At 35.3% G+C, this 24,354-nt stretch overlaps 1 protein-coding gene across 3 annotated transcripts in view; it reads right to left on the bottom strand.

Moving 5' to 3' along the window:
• LOC123551766 (baculoviral IAP repeat-containing protein 7-B-like) overlaps window positions 1–22,127 on the bottom strand; it is a 36,766-nt gene extending 14,639 nt beyond the window's left edge. The window contains exons 1-8 of one of the 3 annotated variants that reach the window (XM_045340933.2): window positions 12,658–12,777; window positions 9,192–9,818; window positions 8,464–8,615; window positions 7,347–7,398; window positions 6,118–6,416; window positions 5,498–5,687; window positions 5,248–5,334; window positions 3,078–4,954 (exon numbers count right to left, since the gene is read on the bottom strand). In XM_045340933.2, the coding sequence (XP_045196868.2) occupies window positions 4,764–4,954; window positions 5,248–5,334; window positions 5,498–5,687; window positions 6,118–6,416; window positions 7,347–7,398; window positions 8,464–8,615; window positions 9,192–9,789 (1,569 nt within the window). In that variant the 5' untranslated portion in view covers window positions 9,790–9,818; window positions 12,658–12,777 and the 3' untranslated portion in view covers window positions 3,078–4,763. Of the gene's footprint in view, window positions 1–3,077; window positions 4,955–5,247; window positions 5,335–5,497; window positions 5,688–6,117; window positions 6,417–7,346; window positions 7,399–8,463; window positions 8,616–9,191; window positions 9,860–12,657; window positions 12,778–22,079 lie in introns of those variants that run through there. The other 2 variants (XM_045340932.2, XM_045340930.2) reach the window with 2 other exon arrangements.
• Window positions 22,128–24,354: the final 2,227 nt, after the last annotated feature.

Here is a 24,354-nt window from a genome sequence, read left to right as displayed (position 1 = left end):
TGACTGAATGACTAAGTTTTTAATCTCACTATAAAACATTTATATATTCAGGTATCATATAGACACTGTTTCTCCGTTGCAGACGGGAAGTCTCACGCGAAAAGGGAAAATCAGATCTCTCCTAACAATTTAAAAGAAGAACAATATGTTACCAAGACTTTTTCTCCGAAGGGATTAATTCAAATGAACACAATCATCCCACTGAAGGCAAGTCCTACAAGAAAACATCTTCCTTCAAAAATGCGTCATTCAAAAAGGGCTTCATTTGTTCACTAATCAAAAAAATAGGCCATAAAACTGAATATCACATTCTAAATGAAACAAAACTTTTGAGTCAGTCACTATCAAATCAAGAAACGCTTTAAGATATGAGACGATTCTAATCATGATGAATATGGAGAAGTACTTGAAAATAATAGCGAAATGGAAGGTTGTGACACTTAATTGTATTATTAGTTTGGTGCACGTGAATACTTGGTCATTAATTAGGCAGATAAGTCGATTGATTCCTTTCTATTTAACAAAGAAAAAAAAATATTTTAAGAAGTATTAATATATTTTCTGGAAATATTTGAAAAAGAAAATGTAAAAATTGAGTTTCTGTCATTTTACAGTCGCGGCCAGGAAAATTCCACATGCTGATGTTACATGTATGTTGTTTCTAGATGTAATAAAATGATTCAATGCAGATAGAGTTCAACTGGTATAATAATACATTTCTCATTTCTTTTATTTCGGAAATGCTTAGCTACGAACTCTTTTCTGTATGTTGTTATTGATTCGAGATTTTTTTGGTTATATGAAAAATAAAACTGTTCAATTTGTTCAGTTCTTCAACAAGGTTGACGTGTAAGTTGGTAGTTGCAATTGAACAGAAACGCATATCATACCCACAGCGCTACCACTACAGTATAGCGCCATCACTGATGCGGTAGCATTACACTTCTAAAATATACTGGCATATTTCTTTCAAGGGATATTTCATTGCCAGTGTACATATTTCGACCATTTGCATGCGCGGCAATGTTCTTATTGTGTCTCTATGCATCAAAATAAAGCTCGAATACAGACAAATATCAAAATTTACGATTTAGCGAATCAGGAGAAATGTTCTCGACATCACAATTTTTAATAACAATTTAGTGAAATTACAGTCATCCTTAGTAAAAGTGTTCTTACACGGTATTGCATTCTCCAATTTTTCAATGAAAATATAGGAAAGAATGTAAAATTTAAAATAGCTGCACTAAGGAAATGTCAATAGTTCTTTACCTTATCACCACTTTTTGCAGTGGTGCTAGAGTTTAGTAGCCATGCACAACATACGGAATGAACTCGGAGTTCTTAAGAATGTTATTAGTATTGGCATATATTTAAAGACAAAACCAAGGACAAATTTTGTTAGGGACAATGTGACTCAATGACATATCTTGATACGGAACAGAGAATCAAGGACAGATCTTGTTACTGACAATGTGAATCTTGTACGTTCTGTATGAACCAAGGACAAATCTTCTAACTATGTGAATCAAGGACAGATCTTAATTAGGACTGAATTAATGGCAAATCTTGTTACTATGTGAATCAAGGATAAAACTTGTTACGTACTATGTGAATCAAGGACAGAGTTTGTTAATGGCTATGTGAATCAAGGACAAATGTTGTTACGGATTGTGTAAATCAAGAATAGAACTTTTTACTGACTATGCGAATCAAGGACAAATCATGTTCCGGACTGTGTGAATTAAGGAAAAATCTTGTCACGTACTATGTGAATCAAGGACAAATTTTAACAAGTTTAAAACTTAGGAGACTGTGACAACTGTGGAAGAAGAACGCAACGAAAAAATATAATAGCAGACTCGGTTTGATTGTGTTCATAAGAGGTAATGGAGTATTCAACAACCCTAATGCACCCTAGTAGCGGCTTAAGCTAAATTCTGTTTCAGTACAATCTGCTTGTAAAAAGCTATAAATAAATTCTTCTTCTCATCCAACTGAACGATCTACACTCAAATGGCAGGAATTAAAAGTTGTAAATGAGGTATTGAATAAACCTCTTCTGGCAGACATAGTTCTTGAGACCTTTATTAATCCAGTTTTTGATTATGCTATATCACCTGTTCATTTTGGTTACATTTCAACAGGACAACACTGATCTGCGATGGCAAGTAACGAACACTGATCTGCGATGGCATATACGGGTGGAACTATTCTTATCCCCGAACTTTAGAAAAAATGTTTCTATACAGGTCTTGGAACAACTGTATGTGTTACCTATTGTGTAATTAGGATGTTATTTTTAACGAACTCTTTTTGTGAACGTCTGGATGGATTTCTATCAGATTTGGTTGGAAATTCATAGAATCGCATAATTCAGGAAGGAAGTCGTTGTTATTCAAATTAGCTGTATATTGTAATAAAGCCTTCAAAATGAGATCAAATGCATTGAACGCCGGGTAGTATATCTTACATTATTACATACACGTTTCTATTCCCCGTTAAGTTACACTGGTACCGGAAACGTCAATATGTTCCATACACTGACGCCTGAATTTCATATCGGGTGCGTGACGTAATTCAGTTTGTGTTGTTGCACTATTTTTTTTCTATTTCGTTCAGTATTGTCAATCTTATTCAGGCTATTGAACACATTTATGATATTATCTTTATATTTGTACGTGTAGATGTGTATGTAATAAAAATGGTAATTATCTTTGCATCGGGAAATATACACTCGTTCTTCAGCGGAGGAATATTGCGCTCCTAAAGTCGCGCAATATTTCCGCTGAGAACTCGTGTATATTTCCCGATACAAAGCTAATAACCTATAAACCCTAGCTATCATGTATATAGTTATATAGATTATAAGTGTTACATGTGAAGTATTGCACTCTCACAAATTTGTATGTTTAGTATACTAGGTATTATCATTTTTCGTATTCATGCATGTATATAATTTTGTATTTTAAGAAGAGCTGCATATGCCTAATTCAAAATCAAATGTGTGTTCTGTTAAAAAAAATCTCTGGTTGCGTACGAAAATAATGGAATGGCTTAGACATATAATAACAATATTACTCTTCCAAGATAAACTAATTTCTAACTGTGTTTTTGTTATTATCTATTTCGTCAATTCCAATAGTGAATTACATGATAGATATATTCAATAAGCTTTCTGGGGTCTCTGTTGCACTGTGATCAAATATTTGGCCAGGCGTACCAGGAAAAGGCGTATAAGAAAAAGACGTACCAAGAAATACCAGACTGCCGTCCAGTTTGCAACATGGAGCAAGATCATATCTTAAGCTGTCCTTCTGAATATTCGGATCTTCAGCAAAATTTCACTTTGTACATTATATGAATGATGGATTAATGGAATTAGTTTGTATACATAAAAAGGCTGCAAAATATATAGCCGGTATCGGCAATAATATTTAAAAAATGTACAATGCTTTGAACAGAAAATATCATATGCCAATCCTTAAATGTTTAGTTATTCGATTTTCTATTGATTTTTTCAAATGGTTTTACACAAAGGTATTTTCAAAAATGACACCATATGAATATTTGTACAATTTATCTTAAATCCGAAGATCTTTTAAAATGACATACTAATATGTTTAAACTAGACTTGCTATAAAGAGTTTCAAAAAGTGATTTGAACAACGCATGTATTCTCATATTTACTTTTTATTGGCAAGCAGATAATATTTTTTTCAGTATCAGTGGTGAATAATATGGGGAAGTTACACTCATAATTTTCTTTTTTAGCAAACGTTTTAATGCGCGCTTTAATTGTCACTTTAACTGTTATTAATTTAATTTACACTATTGAAGCTTTTGGAGTGTTTTAGGTTGTAATTATGAGTTTTACCGATCAGAAAATTTATGTTGTTTGTTTGTTTGAAATAGAAAATACAATGTATAAACACAATTATTTTAGGTAGCCTCATACGTTCAAAATATCTTTGTGTTCTTGTTGCATGTAAGCTGTTAATGTTATATGTGGTAATATCAATTGTCAAATATGGCTTGAAATTCAATTTGAAAGTGTTTTGTAGCGTCCACTCTGTAGAACGTATTTTCAGTTCATACCGTATCTTACAGTGTCTTACCCCATTCCCTAAAATATAGCCTGTCCAAAACGAAACAGTAATAGTGTAACACTACAATCGGACCAACATATAACACTAGCAAAGGTATGTTCATAAAATGAATGATACAATTGTTATTGTACCTTGTATATACCCGTCATCTACAGTACAATAAATTGGGACTTAATTCACAAACTGTTATTATGTTGTATTGTAAAATGTCCTCTTCATATTCGTTAATTCCATTATAATGGACAGGCATTTTAAACCAGTGCTAGTAACAACACCATAACCTAATGACAAATTAATGCCAAAATATACGATGTAGATGTGAGATTGATACATTGATATTATGAAAACTAGTTTCCTGCATCTTACATGTACCTGTGTAACCTGCGTTATATAAAGTAAAATGAATAATGCAATTAATGATTATCTTCTATTATTTTATACATATCTATAAAATGTCAACAAAAATGAATTTCAAATTCGTTTTCAGAATACCTACATATTGGCAACAATAGATGGATGGGCTCGATTGTGTCCTGTGAGGCAGTAGCCTCCGCATTTCGGTGTACCTACCGATCACGTGTTCGGGATAACACGGTGTTTTATGAATGGGGCCAACCTAATAACAAAACAACATCTTTATTAGATTACAAGTAATTAAACCAAATATGTTTTAATTTTCTGTCTGATATGTCTGTAACATATAGGACACTGTGAAAGTCGTTGGGCACAAGTCATACACATTCTATGATGGGTGCAAGGAAGAAACAAGGCATTCACTGCATTAACACCACACGTCATACAGAACAGCATGCTTTTCAAGCGAACGTTTTTTTCTATCGGCGTCTCTGTAAAATAATCAGATATTAAGTGTTAACTGTGTCAGTCTTCTTTATTAAGCACAACTTAATACCGTTATTAAGAACAATCAAAGCATGTTATTCGCATAGGTCTGACAGAAGTGTATTTTAGGGAGATAGAAAATAATAAAGCCAATTTACACCAAAGTTTCTTAATAAATAATGTTTGTAGTACAAAGTAATAGGACGTATACAATGTATATATAGCAATACCACGATCAGATGGCAATACATTTTAAACTTACAATAGATTTTTGTTTGCAACAAAAACACAATTTTACCATTTTCATGAACATTTGCTTCACTCTCTATCTGTTCTGCAGACTCTATGGCATCAAGAAGGTCTTCGATAGTTGGTCTGATATTACCTTTAAAAGTACAGATATTTTGAATTAATCATAAAATAATACAATACATGGACTTCTGGTATGTCCTTTTAGCAGAACTATCCAATTCACACCGTTTAAACAACTTGTGTTATCATTGACAGATTGTAAGTTCTGAGGTTTTTAAGACAGTTACACGTTTTACCTTCCTTTGCCAGTTTCCTCAATGCAATATTAATGTCTTTTTCTGAATATCCCATTTCTAGACATGCCTCTCTATGTTCATCAACAACAGCATTAAGTTCAGGGTCCTTTAGTGTAAGACGTTCCAGTTCACCTGTTATATCGTTTCCTGGACTGGTATGTGCTGCTGCCTCTTCGGTACCAAGTGTTTTCTGCAATTTACATAATTTCGAGTTATTTCAAAGCTATAATGATAACAAAGGGAGTGAGGTACTACAAAACAGTCTATATTTATATAAATATACATTTGATTTTTATACAAAACTGATTTTGGAGAAAAAGAGAACGAATTTTACATTCCTTTTACAAAATTATAAGATATGCATTTGATTATCGCTATTACTTGAGGTAATCTATTTTTGCAACTTGTAGTCAGATAATATGTTCAGGATATTTAAACTGAAGATGATCATTTAGGTTAATTTTGCATGTACTGTTTCGTTAAAAAACTGCAACGGAAAGGCCATTATACTTCATTTACTAATATACATAAATACCAGATATTTCCAGTGAACTAATTCTAATGCCGTGTTTAGCACCTGTTAGAAGTTACTAATCAACGAAAATATATATTTATTATACTTGGTTTTCAATTGCCTTAGTTGATTGTACAAGACCGATGTACTGATCGCCTTTCTGTTTCCTAACAAACGGACAATCCGGAAACCAGCGACAATGTTCGATACAAGGATCGTCCTCAGGGTCCCACTTCCGGAGTCCTCCATCGCAGGCAAAACATCTTACATAGTCTTCTAAACCTGTGTAGTACAGTCCTGCTTCTGCAAGCTGTTCTGGTCTTTGCAGCAAGCTCTGTGGCCATCGAGAAAATGAAGAAAGCCTTACTTGATATGACTGGTACTCTGGATGTCTGACAGCGAATGCTTTAATAAATAAGAAGTTTAACATTTTCAAATTGACTATAACTGTCACAGGAGTGACGAACACTCCCACAATACGGTTTTGTCACAGAAGAATGGTAACCATAAGTAAGACATGGCCACAAGAAGGTGTAATTTAGATCGAACTTGACCAGTGTACCAAAACCATTTAAATCTGTCAAGAACTGTCACTGTGTTTAATGACTCCAGTGGTAGTGAATATTGCACATTAGCTTTAGTCTGTGTTAAAAATATCAGATAATAAGAGAGTTACAGATAAAGTGTATCAAACAAGTATAATGCTAAGCAAAAAGGGGACATAATTCTGAAAATATTGGTACAAGAGTTATGCACATTGTGTCATATGATGTTGGTGATGATGTGGAACAACTACTTCAAGTTTGCCTCGCGTAAGTAGATTCAAAAATTGATACAATGTTTTCAAATGTAAGTGAGAACGGTTAATATAAAAAAAACGGAACAGGTCAACCAGTTAAAGTCTTTAAAGATATTTTACTGACCAATGGTACAATGCAATCCTGATAACGGTTTTCTCAGGCTGAAAAGACAGTACCAATTATTTAAAGCAGGTTTCTTCACAATCACTGTTCATGATAAAATCAACAAGCCAAATGATTGAACTGACGAATAATCAATTAAGTTTACAATATGGTTTACCACCTGATATTAGCCGTGTCATGTGAAAACCAACATAGTGGGTTTGCGACCAGCATGGATCCTAACCAGCCTGCGCATCCGCGCAGTCTGGTCAGGATCCATGCTGTTCGCTTTTAAAGTCTATTGGAATCGGAGAAACTGTAAGTGAACAGCATGGATCCTGACCAGACTGTGCGGATGCGCAGGCTGGTCTGGATCCATGCTGGTCGCAAACCCACTATGCTGGTTTTCTCATGGCACGGCTCATATACTTACTGTTTGGTGACTCTTCTAGGTTATGTTGGCTGTCTTTGGTTTGTACTTGCCTCTGAAGCAAACATATTTTGTTTTAATATTATAAGGCTTGATAAGGACTATAGGAAAGTTACTGCAAATAGATCAATGTATTAATCTGTATTGACTTTGACATTTACTTTGATTCTTCAGCAATGATTTTGATAACTATAATCCAGTTCCTTCTGGTTTGATTTTGACACTGAACTTCATACAAAAAAAGTATCGATACAAATCAAATCATTGCACCATCATTTCTCTCTGGTATCTCAATTATTATAATAGTGGAAGATCTTATGTCTCATAAATTTCTAAAGGATAAAATCTTTGTTTCTCTATATAAGAACTTAAAAAAAAACCAAGGATAAATATCAAACAGGGAATGCCATGTTCCAAAAACGAAGCCTCGCCAAGCACACAGATGTGCATACTACCAACACAAAACACACACCCACGCAAATAAAGGAAAACAGTGGGTCGCCGCCTTGGAACGGTCAGTGGCAAAAACACAACTGGGGAGCTTAAACCGGTTTATAGTGTGCATCCAACCTCACTCTTACCCCCACCATATTCAAAAGACACGGGACTGTGTAAATAAAAGTAATCCCCGCCAGGTGAATCTCTAACACATGCAATGAAAATAAAAAGGCATGACATGTAAAACACAAACACGTTTCTGTTTAACTGTATAAAAACAATATCAACCTTAAGAACCAAAAACGTATGTACTGAATGCCTTTGTAGAAGACAGAGCATCATGAGAAACACCCTAACGGGCCCGACGAAACAGGCCAGAAGACAGAAATCAAAACAGTTCAGTCCTGGTGGGATTTAAAAACTGCCTAAGGAATCATTTCTGATTTAGTTGTACCAAAATATCCGGTTGACAAAAATGTTTTACATTTAATTTATATAAAAATCAAAATAAAAGATTGTTTGAGTTTTTCTTTTATATTTAGCAGTTTGAAAGAAATCATAGATGCATCCAAGATACAACAATAATGACATTCATATAAGACAATTACCTGTCCTATTTAAGCCGTGCACATGGACTGAATTTGTACAACGTATTATGAAAATATAAACATCACGAAGTTACCTTCATACTTGCTAATCCCTCTGAGCCAAGGTATTCTTGAAGGTAAGGACACTCACTAGAATTTTTAACATGCTCATTCAAGGGGTTGTCACCATCAGAGAAATCCTTGAGTCCTACGCCACAGTGATAGCAACGGACGAGATCTTCTTTATCTAGGCAAATCAACGAATGAAAATGCAATAAAAAGCAAACTTGAATTATTGTAAGCAAACTGCCATTTCTACTTTGTTAATTGTGTGTTTTCTTTAATACTTTTCCATTATGGTGACTTAGTCTAAGTGATAAGTAAATAAAAGGAGTTTGAACTGACCAGTTATTTTATGAAATATCCTGAAAGATAGGACAACCTTTCGGCAACAAATGAAAATACAATGGACAATAAAAGTAATGTCAAGCGTTTGTTTATTACAGCGTCGCCCCTGCTGCCAAGTTGGCTTATGAGACACCTACATACATTGAACAGCATTACTTCCCGATTCCTTTTTTAGTGCCAGGCACCAGGCAGGTAGGCAATCGCTAACCATAACTTTACTAGCTGGCAGCTCACCAACCGGTCTCTCTTCAGTACCGGTAACAAGACCCGCCTCTAAGGTTCGAACCTTCGACCTCCCGATTGCGGGACAGGTGCCTTATCCATTAGACCACCGCAGCTCCGTTTATGTGTCCTCTATTTGAGACTGCATTTTAACACATATTCACATAATAAGTGATAAATTTACTCTTCTTACCTGTATAAAAGAAGCCGGCATTACAAAGTGTGATTGAATCTGGGTGATTTTTCCACCACCTTGCAAAAGATTTCAGCCTTTTGTCATATTCTGTATATTCTGGATACCTCGGTTGCCTAAGTGGCCTTTTAGACAAATTTTGTCCCCAATGATTACTTGGAACATAATTTTCCTCAGATTTTTGTTGACGGTCAGGATTCCTAGTGTAACTGACAAAGCCCGTTCCAACATTCGGTGCTTGTATATCTATTGGTGTTCGGTTGCTTGCAGCAGCATAATCAACCCTGATAGATTTACCATTAGAGAACACAAGTTCATCTATGTTTGATCCTTCCTGATCGCTGACTTGCGTCGGAAATGATACGTTTTCAGGTGGTACTATTGGCTGTGAATAAGACGCCCCTGTCACTTGATAACAAGTAATTGAGTTTTGCTCTGTTAAACGAGAAGCTTGTGGAATAAACTGACCAACTGTTTCAGAGTCCATATTTCGCTTTTTCTTTGGCTTTCTTTGCTCATGTGTTTTATCCCTTGCTTCAGTTCTCTGTCCCCGTAAAAGTCTAATTGAAGCATTGTTAGTGTGAACAGTTTTTTCCATTATCGCTGCTGCTCAGTGACTTTAGTTTACTGGAACAAAGACAGTGAAATAAACCAGCAATCTTATCTCCCTGAAAAAGAATTTCTTTTGCATTATTCTTTCCGAATGACGAGACATTTTGCTAAATACATTATACATACCTCTAATGAAAGGATTATCTTCAGAAAAAAATATATACATGTATATGCTTAATCCTTACGTAGCCGCCTGACATTAACCTTTCTTTAAAGCACTGCCTGAATTCTTCTTAATCGTTAAATCGTGCTTAGATGTAGTAAGGAGAGGTCAGCAAGCTATGCAAGAGTCATCTCAATAATAAAACTAAGCGTTAGAAACTGCTCGTAAAGGCAAATAAAATATATAACCTTCTAACAGCTTTTCAGGCTTAATATTTATGCACAACATTACATTAATTTGAATGAAAAAAGTTATAACGCATAAACAGCTTGATACCTCGTATAGGAGCGATTTAAAATCTCACTTACTTTATGCTGACTTGCAACTTCTTATCATGATCAATATTTTATAAATTTTATTGATTTACGAGGCAGCACTACTTGAAAAAGTAAGTATCAACTAAGAATGTTATACTACAGTGTTAAACGTACCCTGTTCAAATAAAAGTCGTTGTTAAATCAAGAATTCAAAATAGCTTAAGTTTTAGTTTTTGCATTCTTTAGACATAGACAATCTAGATATTTTAGTTGATAAAAGATCTTTAAATATACATGTAGTAAAAGCTGATTATATCTACGCATCAAGAAGAGCCATAGGGGTATGCGAACAATTATGAGATGAAGTTATTATATCTACGCATTTGGGGAAACTATCAAGAAGAGTCATAGGGGTGTGCAAAAAAATATGAGATGAAGTTAAATTTTGAGACGGGCCTGTATACGTACATGATAACCTGTTTTTATCGAAGATTACTAGTATTTTCTTCTTATTTTTTACACTTGAAAGCAGAGTATTATTACTAGTTTTGTTCAATTTTTACATATTAATTAGCAAATAATGAAGGACTTTGAGTTGTTTATCGTCTGATTTACAACGGTTCAGAGTTCAGATGCGTAGGAATTGAACCACGAGGGCGTTAGCCCAAATGGTTAAATAATGAAGCATCTGAACGATGAACCAAATGACAAGAAGGCCTTGATTGTTTTCATTCTGACATGCTCATTGATATCATTTACGCGAGGAGTAATGTATCGGACGACATGCGGCAATTTGACGTCATAGTTGACGTCACAATGCTCTCTTACCGGTCCGTGCGTCAACCGTTGTTTATCGCAAATTCTAACATGGTTCAGTTTGATTTCCAGTTAAACAAAGAAGAAAATCAAGCTCTGTATATTCTGCGATGAACAACGGTTGACGCGCGGACCGGTAAGAGAGCATTATGACGTCAATTATGACGTCATATTGCCGCATGACGTCCGATACATTACTCCTCGCGTAAATGAAGTCCAGTATAATATTTATTAAAATATATCAATGAGCATGTCAGAATGAAAACAATCAAGGCCATCTTGTTATTTATCGTCTAATTTACCACGGTTTTATCGTTCAGATGCTTCAGTATTTAACCATTCGGGCTAACGCCCTCGTGGTTCAATTCCTACGCATCTGAACTCTGAACCGTGGTAAATCAGACGATAAACAACTCGAAGGCCTTGATTATTTGTTAAATATACAGAGCTTGATTTTCTTCTTTGTTTAACTGGAAATCATATCGAACCATGTGAGAATACAAATTCTAATTTGCTCTTCTCTGTTAAAACACTCTTACTCTAGAATGACGTCACGTTAACGAGCGGTGACGTCAATGTTTTTGTTGCGACCAAGAAAGAGCGCTACTATATTTTATCTACTGTTTTAGATTAAGGGCATATTAGAATCGAAATATTTTATGTCAAAACCGTGTTTTAACACTATTTATGCACTTAGGCGGTAATATGTCGTACAAATAATTTCACGAGGGCGCCCGACGTATAACCGCCCATCGTGCATAAATAGTGTTAAAGCACTCTTTTGCTATAAATTATTTCTTAAAAATAAAACTGTATTGATGAGCCGTATTGAAATAAGATATTCATTATTTGTGCTATACAGTGCCCTACTTACCGAAAAGGTAACGATTAGAACTGATATTAGTTGGAGATGATTAACATCAATACAACTGTATTTGTAAGTTTCACCCGTTAGAAAAAATCTGAGCTATATTAACCCTTACCCTGCTAAATTTCTGTAATGAACTTGTTCATTTTTTAATTTGGACAGTACCATTAACTGTTAAAAGGGCTGCTTACTAAAAAGATACTGACTAAATGGCTAACATTGCAGACCATGATCAGCCTGCACGGATGTGCAGGCTGATCATGGTCTGCACTAATCGCAAAGGCAGAATCACTTGCAGTCAGCAGGCTAAGGTTTAATCAATTTAACTGTACCGTAAGTCCGAGTGTTGAATGTAAAACGTAGTTAACTATGTCGTAAACATTATAAACAGGTCATCAATGTCTATATTTACTTAACCTTTTACGTTGTTTCAGGATATTTCTCACTTATCCGAGCTCGAGCGAGACTAATATGTTACGCTTTAAAGATTTATTTCATGCTACGTATATATAATTAACGTGTCTTGCTGCCTTCTATATCTATCACATTATAAAAGTATGATATGCCGTGTAATTACGTTATTAAATAAAACATTGATCCTTTCTATACTAAGTTTAGAAAATTTGAGCGTCTGCCAGCCGCTGTATGTTATTTTAGTCACTGTTGAAATAATTTCTTTGACTATGAAAAGAATATAATACATAAGAAATAAATGACAAATAATCTAAAATAATGAGAAAAAAACCTTACCTGTAACGTTATTTTGTCCTTAAACGTTTGTATTATGAAAGATAGAACTGACTGATATATACGTGTTATGTATTGTCCGTAAGTATTGACCTGGCACTCATTAATCTTCGCCAATATTTTCGGGCGTTTTCGTTAATTTACGCAATATTAAGTATCCTGAAAGAAACTTATGTGAGAAATGGTCAGACGTCGAGTAACTGACCTCTCATAAAAACTGAATTTTTTACTAATTCTAGTTAAACAAAAGTGGTGTTTTTCATATCAAACTGGAGATAAACTTTTGCTAGACTGGATAGTAAAGTTGATTTTATGTGAAAAAGTGTATATTGGACGTAATTAACAAAAAACGGAGAACAATACAAGGTAATCCTTTGTTCAGCTCTATAAAAACCTTCGTGCCTCCGGCTACGAGCTACCTGAATTGTGTTAATCTTTGTGTTGATCTTCTAATCCAAAATGGCAACGAGTATTGACAATAACATAAACATTGAGTTTGAACCTGTAATGATGAATGAAGAGACCGAAGTAAAAGTTCCTTTCATATCAAATTCACCCGTAACAGCGGACCAACTCTACATACCCGAGTACCCTGTCATTCCGTTCCCTGAACAGCCGGCTGAAAATAATGATACTGATGATATCAGTGAATTCCATAAACTTGTAACTTTGTATCGGGGCATTCCTAAAGATATGTTTATTGCTCAAGTGTTACGGGAATATGCTTCAAGCGAACCGGACTTAGAAAGAGTTCGGATGCAATATTTTGAGATTATAAAGCAGGAGAGCGAGGAGTTCCCCTTCGGTCTTAACGCTGAACTCAAACGTCGTGTTTTTACGCGAAAAGGCGATCCTGTGGCGAGCAAACTTGCTCAAGACATTTATAACATCATTGCAGTGGCCGAAGGTGAAGACTATGGATTGTTACGTGATATGATAAGTGCGTCAAAACCTCGAACTCCTTCTGTGGTAACGCCCAGACCCGCACGGGGAAATACAGTGCCCAACCGTACTCCTGTTTCGTGTCAGTGTGCGAATGAATTGGCTTTGCTGAAGGACACTGTATCGACGTTACAGGCCGGGTTTCACCTGCTTAAAGAATCATTACATGCCAGTGATAAATTAAGAACATGTCAAATGGACTATGTTAAAGCGTCTATGAAAAGCATCAAAATAGACGTTCTTCAATGCGGACAGAGTGTACGCAGGTGCATTCACGAGCTTGATTTTAAGACGTCTGACGGTAAGCGTACCCAGGAAATCGAGCAACACTTGCAAACAATAGATGACCGTCTATACGGATTGGAACACTTTATAGACACAAATGAACTGGTGTCCATTTCGAAATATCAGATAAATTATGGCGACCAACAATCGGAAAATGTTAATCAAAAATCCCCTGCCTTATCTAATACATCCGAACCTGATAATGTCACAATGCAGTGTGGCCTCGGAATCGCACGTGATCCGGAAACTGAGGAAGATAAATCATTTGTACAGTGGGCCACCACTGTGCAACCTAGTTCTAGAACACAAGACCACCCTACCTTGTTACCAGTTAATACGCCCCAAGAACCTTTACAACTTACAACAGAATCCCAGAACGTCACAGCAACGACTCCCTCTGTGCTCCCTAATTCAGACTCAGTGGATGATCCTATAACGAAAGGTCATCACAGTTCCGGCAATGTAAACGAGCCAATAGTGATAACGAATGTGCCAGAATTTAAGCCAATAACAGTAAGAATTACACACAGAAACGAGGGAAACAAGGGGGGCAAATCTAATGATGCATTCCATTTTCCAACACGGAAACGCACAAAGAGTTTGTGTGTCATAGGATTCAAAGATACTCTAAACGTTAGCAGACTGAATACATTTGTTTCTAAGGGTGGTTTCCGTTTCCGGGAGATTGATCCCGGGTGTGGTCCAAAAGTATTTACAATACGCACGTTTCCCATGCGGAATTCTCGCAATAAACTTCTTGTTAGACTGAATATTGCGAATGATGAATACGCTAATCTTGTTACAAGTGAAGGTTTCTGGCCTTCTCACATCAAGTGCTTTCCATGGATGTCCCGAGATGCTCGTCGTAGATCTGGCAGTTTGAAAGCACGTGTCAATATTTCAGACGCGTGTGACATTCACACACAAGGAAACGAGTGGAGAGTACCCTATCACCAAAGGGACATGTCTGTGCACGGAAATCGTTTCAACTTACTGTCTGAACAGTTAGATTAAGTGTGCAAAATTGTCTATTATCTGTACTATTCTGTATAACAGTAAATCATGTAATATCCTATTTAATATGGAATTAAATATAATGACATGGAATGTAACTGGTTTGATGTCAAGCGCTTCTTATCTTGCGGGCATACTTAAACATAGACACATTGACTTATGTGGTATTTCAGAGCATTGGTTAATGCCCCATAATATGCATTTTATCGACAGTATTGAAAAGGATTACAATTATCATGCAGTTTGCAACAATGATGGAAATTATACCAGGTTAAGGCATGGTAAAGGTGGTGTTGCAATTTTATGGCATAGACGATTTAACAATATTGTTACTCCTCTTTGTATTGATGATGACCGAATAGTAGGTATTCAAATGCAGATAGCATCTAACCAATATATGTTTATATTCCAAATATATCTGCCATGTACGAATCATTCAATGCTAGCGTTTTCTAATTATATTGACAAATTATATGATTTGTATAATATGTACTCGCAGTGGGGTACAACCATATTTATTGGAGACTATAACACGCAATGGAAAGTAGTGCAAATGACTAATCGTCAAGCATTAATGTTGCGCTTTTTGAATGACTGTAATTTATGTGCTGTAAACACGCTTTCAAATTGTTTAGGTGCCAATAATTCGTATGTGTCATATGATGACCGTTACCACACACTAATAGACTATATATGTATGCCGATTGAAATGTTAGATCTTATATCATACTGTGAAATTGTAGATGATGATTGTTTAAATGTGTCTAGGCATAGGCCTATCATCACTTCCTTAAATCTGTACATTGACCAACATTGTTATGTAGAGAACAACTGTAATATGTTTAATGTTAACTGGAAAAAGGCAACATACGATCACATTGAGCAGTATCAGTCTTTGCTGTTCTCTGACGTAGACTTGATGAATTTAGCACATTGTGACCTTGACAGGGAAGGCGTCGATCAAGCGTGTACATTATTCTCAATAAAACTTTTGGAAAACGCATGTCAAGCAATACCTAAGAAATGTTTTAAAAAACACTTAAAGCCGTTCTGGAACGAAGAGTTGTCAAATTATCATAAGAAAATGATGTTGATGCGTGAAATCTGGTGCCGCGAAGGACGACCACGTAATGCTGATAATGTAAGCTATGTTAACTATAAATCTGCAAAGTGTATATTCAGACGAATGCTAAGAAAGTGTACTGAAGAGTATCAAATGGAAATGGACCAAGAATTGGACAGGACAGCCGAATTAGATTCCAATCAGTTCTGGAAACTTGTAAATTCCAGGAAAAGAAAGTCACAGTGTAAAATGAGTTCCGGAATTAGATTTGAAAATGAGGTAGTACGTGATCATTAACGACTTACGGAACACTGGGGTTTATATTTTAAATCCCTATACTCACCTAACGAATCTGCCGATTATGATGAAACTTTCAAACAGATGGTGTCCATTGTGGTTGAGGAAACATTTTGTAACATTGCAACAGATGAAAGTGTAAGGGTGTTACCAGAAGATGTGTCCGGTGCTATTGCATCATTACCAAAGGGGAAAGCCTGTGGTGAAGATTATATCGTTTATGAACATTTACTTTTTGCAAAGGACATGACGTCAAATATCTTGGCTAATATTTATACATTCATGCTTCGTCTTGGTTATATTCCGGATAATTTAAAGCGTGGTATTATCATCACTTTACATAAAGGCGGAAACAAAAGAAAAGACGACCCAAACAACTACCGCGCAATAACTTTGTCATCTGTGATACTTAAAGTTTATGAGCTGGTATTGCTGTCAAGATGTAAAGATTTGTTGCTTGATACCTTGAGTGCCCAACAGGGAGGATTCCAGGAGCAGTTAGGATGTTTAATGACGTCATTTGTTCTACGTGAGAGTATCTACTTTGCCCGTGAAAATTCCTCGAAACTCTATGTGTGCTTCCTGGACGGAAAGCAAGCGTTCGATAACGTATGGCACCAAGGCTTATTCTATAAACTGATGGAAAGTAACATTGACCATACGACGCTAATTGCGATACGTGAATTGTACAGAAACGCTACCAGTTGTGTCAGATACCAAGGCTTAACCTCGAGCAGCTTTCCGATTTTGCAAGGAACAAGACAGGGAGGAAAAAGCTCACCGCTATTTTATCTCGTTTTCATCAACAGTTTAATTAAACAATTAGAAGAATGTGGACATGGGTTTTGCATGTACAATATGAACGTATGCTCTCCAACTGTAGCAGATGATATGGTCCTTGTTTCCTTTTCAAAATACGGCATGGACAAGATGCTAGAAATATGCTATGAATACTCACGCCAATGGAGATACAGGTACAATGCTAAAAAATGTGGAGTTATTGTTTTTAACGAAAAAGATCCTAGAGAGGCTGTAAATTGTGTGTTTAACATGGGACAGGAAATCATAAACGAGACTGAATATTACACACATCTGGGTGTTGAATGTGATAAGCATTTGTCGACACAAAAACAAATTTATGATGCCGGTAACAAGTTAAGAGGGACAGTTTTGAACATTGTAAATAGCGGTATACATCCCATGCAATTGAACCCAATCACTTCAAGAACTATCTACTGTGCAATCGTGTTACCTAAAGCTCTTTACGGTTGCGAATTATGGAACATGTATTCGTCATCAGATATTCTTAGCCTAGAAAAAGCTCATAGATTTTGTGTAAAGTTCATGCAAAAATTCAGACGTAATACAGTAACAGACTTTGCATTAAGTGCCATAAATCTTGACAGTATTGAGAATATCATAGATTATAGAAAACTGCAGTTCTTTGGTCAGTTATGTCGTCTACCATGTAATTATCTGGCAAAACACATTTTTATTAACAGATTAACAAAATTTCTTCTGTTTGACAATCAGAGATGTGGATTCATACCTGATGCATACAGACTTCTTCAAAAATACAACTTGGAAGGCACTTTAGAAGTGTATAAAGAGTCGGGTATCTTTCCATCGAAATTCTTGGAAAGCAACATTACAAGCGGTGATTACTCACAAGGCGAACACAGAACGTGTTAAGAGATTGGTTTCGTCAAAACAAGAGCTGAATAAAGTCATCAAATGTAACAATCCGGCGACACTGTGGTCCGTCTCAAAAAACAATCCGAAAACGGCATATATATGCTCATTTCTGATGGATACAGTAGGACATTTTCTTTCCTCATCCTACGTTGTAAAGTGTAAAAGATGTGGACTATTATGTTACAATCAAATAATACATTTGATGTGTTTTTGCGCAGCAAACGATAAGAACATCACGTGTGTTTGGGACTCTATTATAGAGGTTTGCGGCATTGACGTTTTTAAAAGTCTTCTCGCATTATCCCCGGAGGCCCAGTGTTGGTGTATAGTCGAGTTAGCGGTGGATAATGACGGGCTGGTTCTACACAATTACAGAGTGGCAAAGTCTCTCTATAGAGTAATAAGATAGAGGAGGGTTTGACGTTACGGAAGGACCCTACTTTTGAGTGCTATGCCGTCCGTCTCATTGGCATTAATGTAATATAAGAGGTAACGTTACTTGAATTGAATTTTGGAAAGTTTGGAGTTTGTGAATCTCGAGATTTGTGTTGTCTACAGCATCTCGTGAGGTCATATCTTTTACGCTCGTAATATGCTATTATGTATACACTCGTTTTACTTGGTAAATAAAAGTCGTTTAGTTTCGACTTTGGTTTAAACATATTTTATTCCCAAAAATATACAAAATTATATAATTTCGACTTTGTGAGCATTAACGCATTGGTCGGCTGAGTTATATTCACGATTGAAAATAGTTTCCGCATCTAGATAATACATGCCTATAATATATATATTATGTTTTGAATTTCAAAAAGCTCTACTGATCCAAGTTCGAATTATGAAGTTACATGTTCATTTTGTCAATAATGTTTAAAAAAGAAATATTTATATTTTGCATTTAAGTCATTTGTTTAATTGCTTTTGTCAACCATGGGGAACCTACACCTGCGGTGGACACCGCCGTGGGGTAGGGGGCACTCGTGCGTTGCTCATTGCGCAACACAGAGTGTGCTGCCATGAAGATGGTCTGATGCGACCCTCTCTTGGCGGCTTGGCACTTCCGCATATGTGGTACATACGGTTCATTTTACATTTTATTCAATTCACATATCACTTGTATACCTCGGCCAATATTGTTATCTATTTATGACTGTTTGCAAATGTCTTTAGTGGTTAGTCTTAATGCATGTATAAGATATTTGTAAAAAGTTTGTCAGCGGGTTGTATTGTTCCGTATAACTTGTAAAATATCAACAACGTATAATCTATGATTATCATGTCGTGCAGTTATTATAGAACAACATGTTTCTCCATTCGCAAACTATTACTACAATTTGTTATATGCCTCTTTTTTATTTAAACACTGTGTGTGTTTATCACGTGACCATGAAACAATTCTGATCTGTTTAATTATGAATATTGAATATAGACTTTTTTATTGAATCAATCTCCACATTGCCGATGGTCTAGCACTTTCGTTTTCGATTCCTAGACTATCTATATTTTGGTCTGATTGATAAAACAACTGTTTTGTCCCTATATTTGGATTCTGTTCCGGAGTTTTGCATTTCGTTTTTTTTTTTCCTTTCGATTTTAATCGCAAGACCGGACCAATTCTTTCATACATTGGGGGCAACCCAGGATACATCAATTTAATTTTGCTTATAAAATTGTTGATATTCTATTTATCAATGAATTGAAATCGCACAGTAATAAGCATTAATAATGAATAACACTATTTCATAATAAAGACTTCTCTTCCAATTTAGCTTTAGATTTGCATTAACAGTGAAATGTAATTGCTGAGCGTACACTCTTTTCCTGATGTACGATATCTCGCTATCTAAGCATTTTAATAGCATATTATTTAAGAATACTCATTTATTACATGTATGTGTTTAAATGCTTAATATTATCTTGTTTATTTTTGTCTTTGTTTATATGTTTGTTGTTGTCATACTGTAAATATGTTATGCTCTTCAATAATGGAGGAATAAAAGGTATCTATCTATCTATCTATCTATCTACATTGCTAAAGTAACATGTAAAGTTAAACGATGACACGGTGGCGTAGAGGTGAGGTGTCTGACTTCCACGCACGTTACCACGGGTTCGAAATCACTTACTTAAGATATGTTTTTCAATCTAATGTATTGTAATGTTATTGTTTACATTATTTTATGTATCATATTCCACGAATTTTAATTGTTCTCTCTTCTTGTATTTATTTTGTGGAACGCTGGTGACAGGTAACTTGATTTTTTTTCTAAGATACTTTTAAAACAATTTTATTCCGTATTTTTTACAACGGGTAATAAGATTACTCTTAATAATTGATCCACAAATATCACGATATGTTTGATCAAATGAGTAGTAAGTCTGCATACAAATTTTTTTTGGGAAAAAGATATGGTCACACGTAGGACTCGAACCCACAATCCTGATATTGTCAGGTAAACGCTTTGTCCGCACAGCTACCTGCACATGTGACAGAATATGAATTAAGAACGATATATGTAATATTAAGTTATATCGATATTTATGTTCGGACACCGAAAATTAATTAACGGAAATATACGGAATATTCATGAGTGCCTGGTCAATACTTACGGACAATATAGGTTATTGCTCTCACTCTATCGCTAATCGATTACGAGAAGACTACTTGTTGTGATATCACCGAAAGTGACAGCTACTATCCGACCAGGGATACCTGACAGTGACGTCAAATTGTGTTTACTTTTCATTGCTTACCTTATATTGTACTAGATTACTAATATGATTATGTTTTTTACCTCTGTCCAGCATGAATACGTAGCCTAGAGAATAACGGCGCAAGGAAATCGTAGCAACCGAAAGGTACCGAGTTCGAATCCGGTCGGCGGAACTTTTTTCCCGCACGGTATTTTCTTATTCACCTATATATATCTTGATTTAAGTGCTTCACGAACTATACGTACAAAATAAATTGTGTTGAAAACGTCCGTCATTTCACTCCAAATAAAATAGTTATGAACTCGTTTTTAACTGTAACCAGCCTTTGGCGGGTAACGAGAAAGCACTATCTATTCTAAAACACAATGGACTGACGGCGAGACAGGCATATGTTACATATATTACAAAATAAATGACCGATAATTAAAAAAAGTAAACTAACAAGGAAAACGTAAAGAAAAAACTTTTTTTCTAAAGCAAGGAAAGCAAATTAACTGGTCTTTCAAACAATATTATATCTTTTTTTGCTAGGAAAAAAAATATGTATTTTATTACAACTGGTTTTGAACTTACATCGCCAGCGTGACAAGTAGCCAACTAATCCACTGAGCCATAACTTATTAGAGTTTACATCAAAAGAAATATTTCTATCTATTATAAGTATACATCCGGCTGGGGATATACCGTGGCTATTTATAGTTTGTTGACAAAATGACGTCACTGTCAAAAATTGTCGGTGGATAAGTAATCCCCGAAATTTGTTTATTAGGCTTCTAATCCCTTGCTTGTTTTCACTTTAAAGAGTGAAAAAGCATGGATGGATGACATGTGATAAAACGCAGCCTCCCCAAACTGCAGTCAACAGCACACGACTAACACACAAATAAAGTAAACACAGTGGGGCACCGCTTAAGCACGGTCAGGAGCAAACTCTTTACTAGGACAATTTCAGCCTATATAGTAACAGCATCACGAGCATATACATTATGATTTGGAGAATTCACGTGTTGCTAAATATGAAAGTAAAAACAAAGAAGAAAGGACAAAACATTGCAACAAATGTTTTGGACTGTAGGCCTATATGTACAGTGAATAAAAACTATCTAATTTCTGTTGCTGGAGTTTATGATAAGCCTGACCCAGAAGATTTAAATGAGGTGTTGTTTTATGATACTGTATCAAAATAAAATATTTGTTTATTTTGTACAATAATCAATAGCCAGTTGATTTTAATTGTTCAAGTAATGGTTTTAGATATGCATACTTACATTAGAATTGGTAATTTTGTTATAAAAAGTAAATTAAATACATCTATAGAATGTTTAATCTTTAATATAATGAAAAATGTAATAATTATGAAGTTCTTCCGCAACCTAGCAGTAGCATCTGTCGTAAAATACAATTTTTAATATACCTTACTGAATGTATAAACTCCTGTCCCAGTATTTTCTGTACTAAATGTTACTGATATACACAGGTATGTCGTGTTATCTATGAGGCTATGTCATGTCTATTTAACTTAACAAATGGTATACTGTCATTTGGTTTTCCATTTAAGTATGGTCGTACAAAAATAAACCGCAATTTTTGAAAAATGTTTAACAGATTAAACTACAGTTTTTCGCTTATGAACAAACAAAAAGCATGACAACATGATTCAAAGCAAAAGTTATATAAATACACAACGATTTGACTATCCTTTCCAGTCAAACTATCGTAAACAAAAATATTGAGGCCGACTTCATACACAAAATTCTTGATGATGATAAAGGCGTCATTTACAGGTGGTTCTACCGGAGTCCCTTTGTTAACCTTTAGCCTGCTAGATTTCTAAAATGGATTGGTTCGTCACTAAATTTGGGCAATACCATTCATTATTTGAAGGGGTGTTTACTGAAAATTAACTGACTGAATAGCAAACAGACGCAAAGTCAGAATCACTTGCCACCAGCAGGCTATAATCTAGCTGTATTACAACCGTAAGGTTTTTAGATTTTTTTTTTGTCGCGGATCCTATGCTGTCTTCATTTCATTTAAGGGACAGGCAAATTTGATTTGGTACGGGTTTCTCTGTTCATCGCTGTCTGGGTTATCATTTATTTATTATGCAATTATTAAATGTTTAATTAACGGGTTTAATCTTAGAACACACTGCCTATAACGAACATGTACGTTTTCCTCTCACACCCCGTTCCCGGTCTTTCATATATGATTGCTTGCTAGGATGTAATGTAGACATTTGAATGCTATACCCCTTTAAAAATATTTTAGTCATTTGATTAACCGCTATGTTTGATTTGTTTATCAAACTAGATACTACAAACTTGTTTTTGAAAGATAAATTTCGCTTTCTCTGTATACATTGAAACACCAGTTGTGTTTCAAATTCCATTTGTAATAACAGAATAATTGTTATCATTATTGAATATACAGTTATAGTCACTTCTGTTGGTCTAACAATTGGAAAAAACTTTAAAAAGTCAAACTGATTCGAGGGCGAGCTAACAACTCACATTGACCTACAGCAGTGACGTCATCACGTTGAGACGTCAAAAATATGACCTCTTACAATTCTTGCATAAAAACTAAATTTTCATTGGATCCGCCCATGTCTTAACGGGAGAAAAATCGCGCGCAAATAAGACAATTCACGTGCTGATAATACCCGATTTTTATTTTTGAAATGCTTTCCCAGGGACGTATATGTATTTCTGCGCAGATTGCCACCTGACATCTGCGTCTTGTTTCTTTCATGAAAACCTCTTCTTTTAAAATAAAAGATTTAATCCATAGAATGTTCTGCTGCATAGGTACCAACGCCAAATGCACTGCCCCCAACAATGTTCGTACTCGCTTCTCCCCTTGTTTACTCCTCTTTTAGAAGTATCAGTCGGTATGTTTTAATCTCACTTCTCGAAGAATTTACATAAAAACGCTTGACAGCTTGTCTCTACTTTCGTACTCATCCATACTCAAAGTCTGTTCGTACTCAAAATAACACGAATGTAAAGGTATTATTCTTGAAATTGTTCTTCTGTTTACCAAATTGCTGTATAATATGAACAATTTATTTTTAATGTCAAGTTTGTAATAACAAGAGATTAAAAGCATCGTTTAAAAACTTTCATTACGTGATGTTTGTAGTGTTGTTGATTTCAGGACCCCGAGTATGGATATTTAAAACATGTTTACCGTTTTTAAGAACAACAGAATGGTAATTTAAAATGTATCTGAATCGTAAAGTCATCACATTTGAAAACAATACATTTAGTCGTCGTGTTATGTTTTTTTTATGAAACAATAGTGACAATACACGTTAGTTTCGTGTATTAATGTCTGCAGAAGCCCTTAGGATATGTTTGTGACCCCGACCTTCGTGTAATATCCCTACAGACAATAATACAAGAAAAATTCCAAATCCTGAAAATGTTTACATGTTTGCAACCATTTTCATAAGTAATATTTGAGCTGTATTTACAAAATAAAACAAGTCTTGCCTTGAAAGTTCGGTCTATATGAGGATTTACCGATTTTGGAATACTGATATCAGGCTACGCCCTCGGTCAATATCACACCCTCGATCAATATCACGCCATTGGTCAATAACAATCAGTAATTTACCCAGGTCGATAAATCCTTACATTAACGTAAATAAGAGGCAATATGATATTTCAATGTATTCAAACCGT

Source organism: Mercenaria mercenaria, chromosome 4 (genome assembly GCF_021730395.1).
Source record: "Mercenaria mercenaria strain notata chromosome 4, MADL_Memer_1, whole genome shotgun sequence".
Taxonomy (NCBI): Eukaryota; Metazoa; Mollusca; class Bivalvia; order Venerida; family Veneridae; genus Mercenaria; species Mercenaria mercenaria.
Note: the sequence above shows the minus strand (reverse complement) of the source record. Positions and strands in the feature narration are given on the sequence as shown.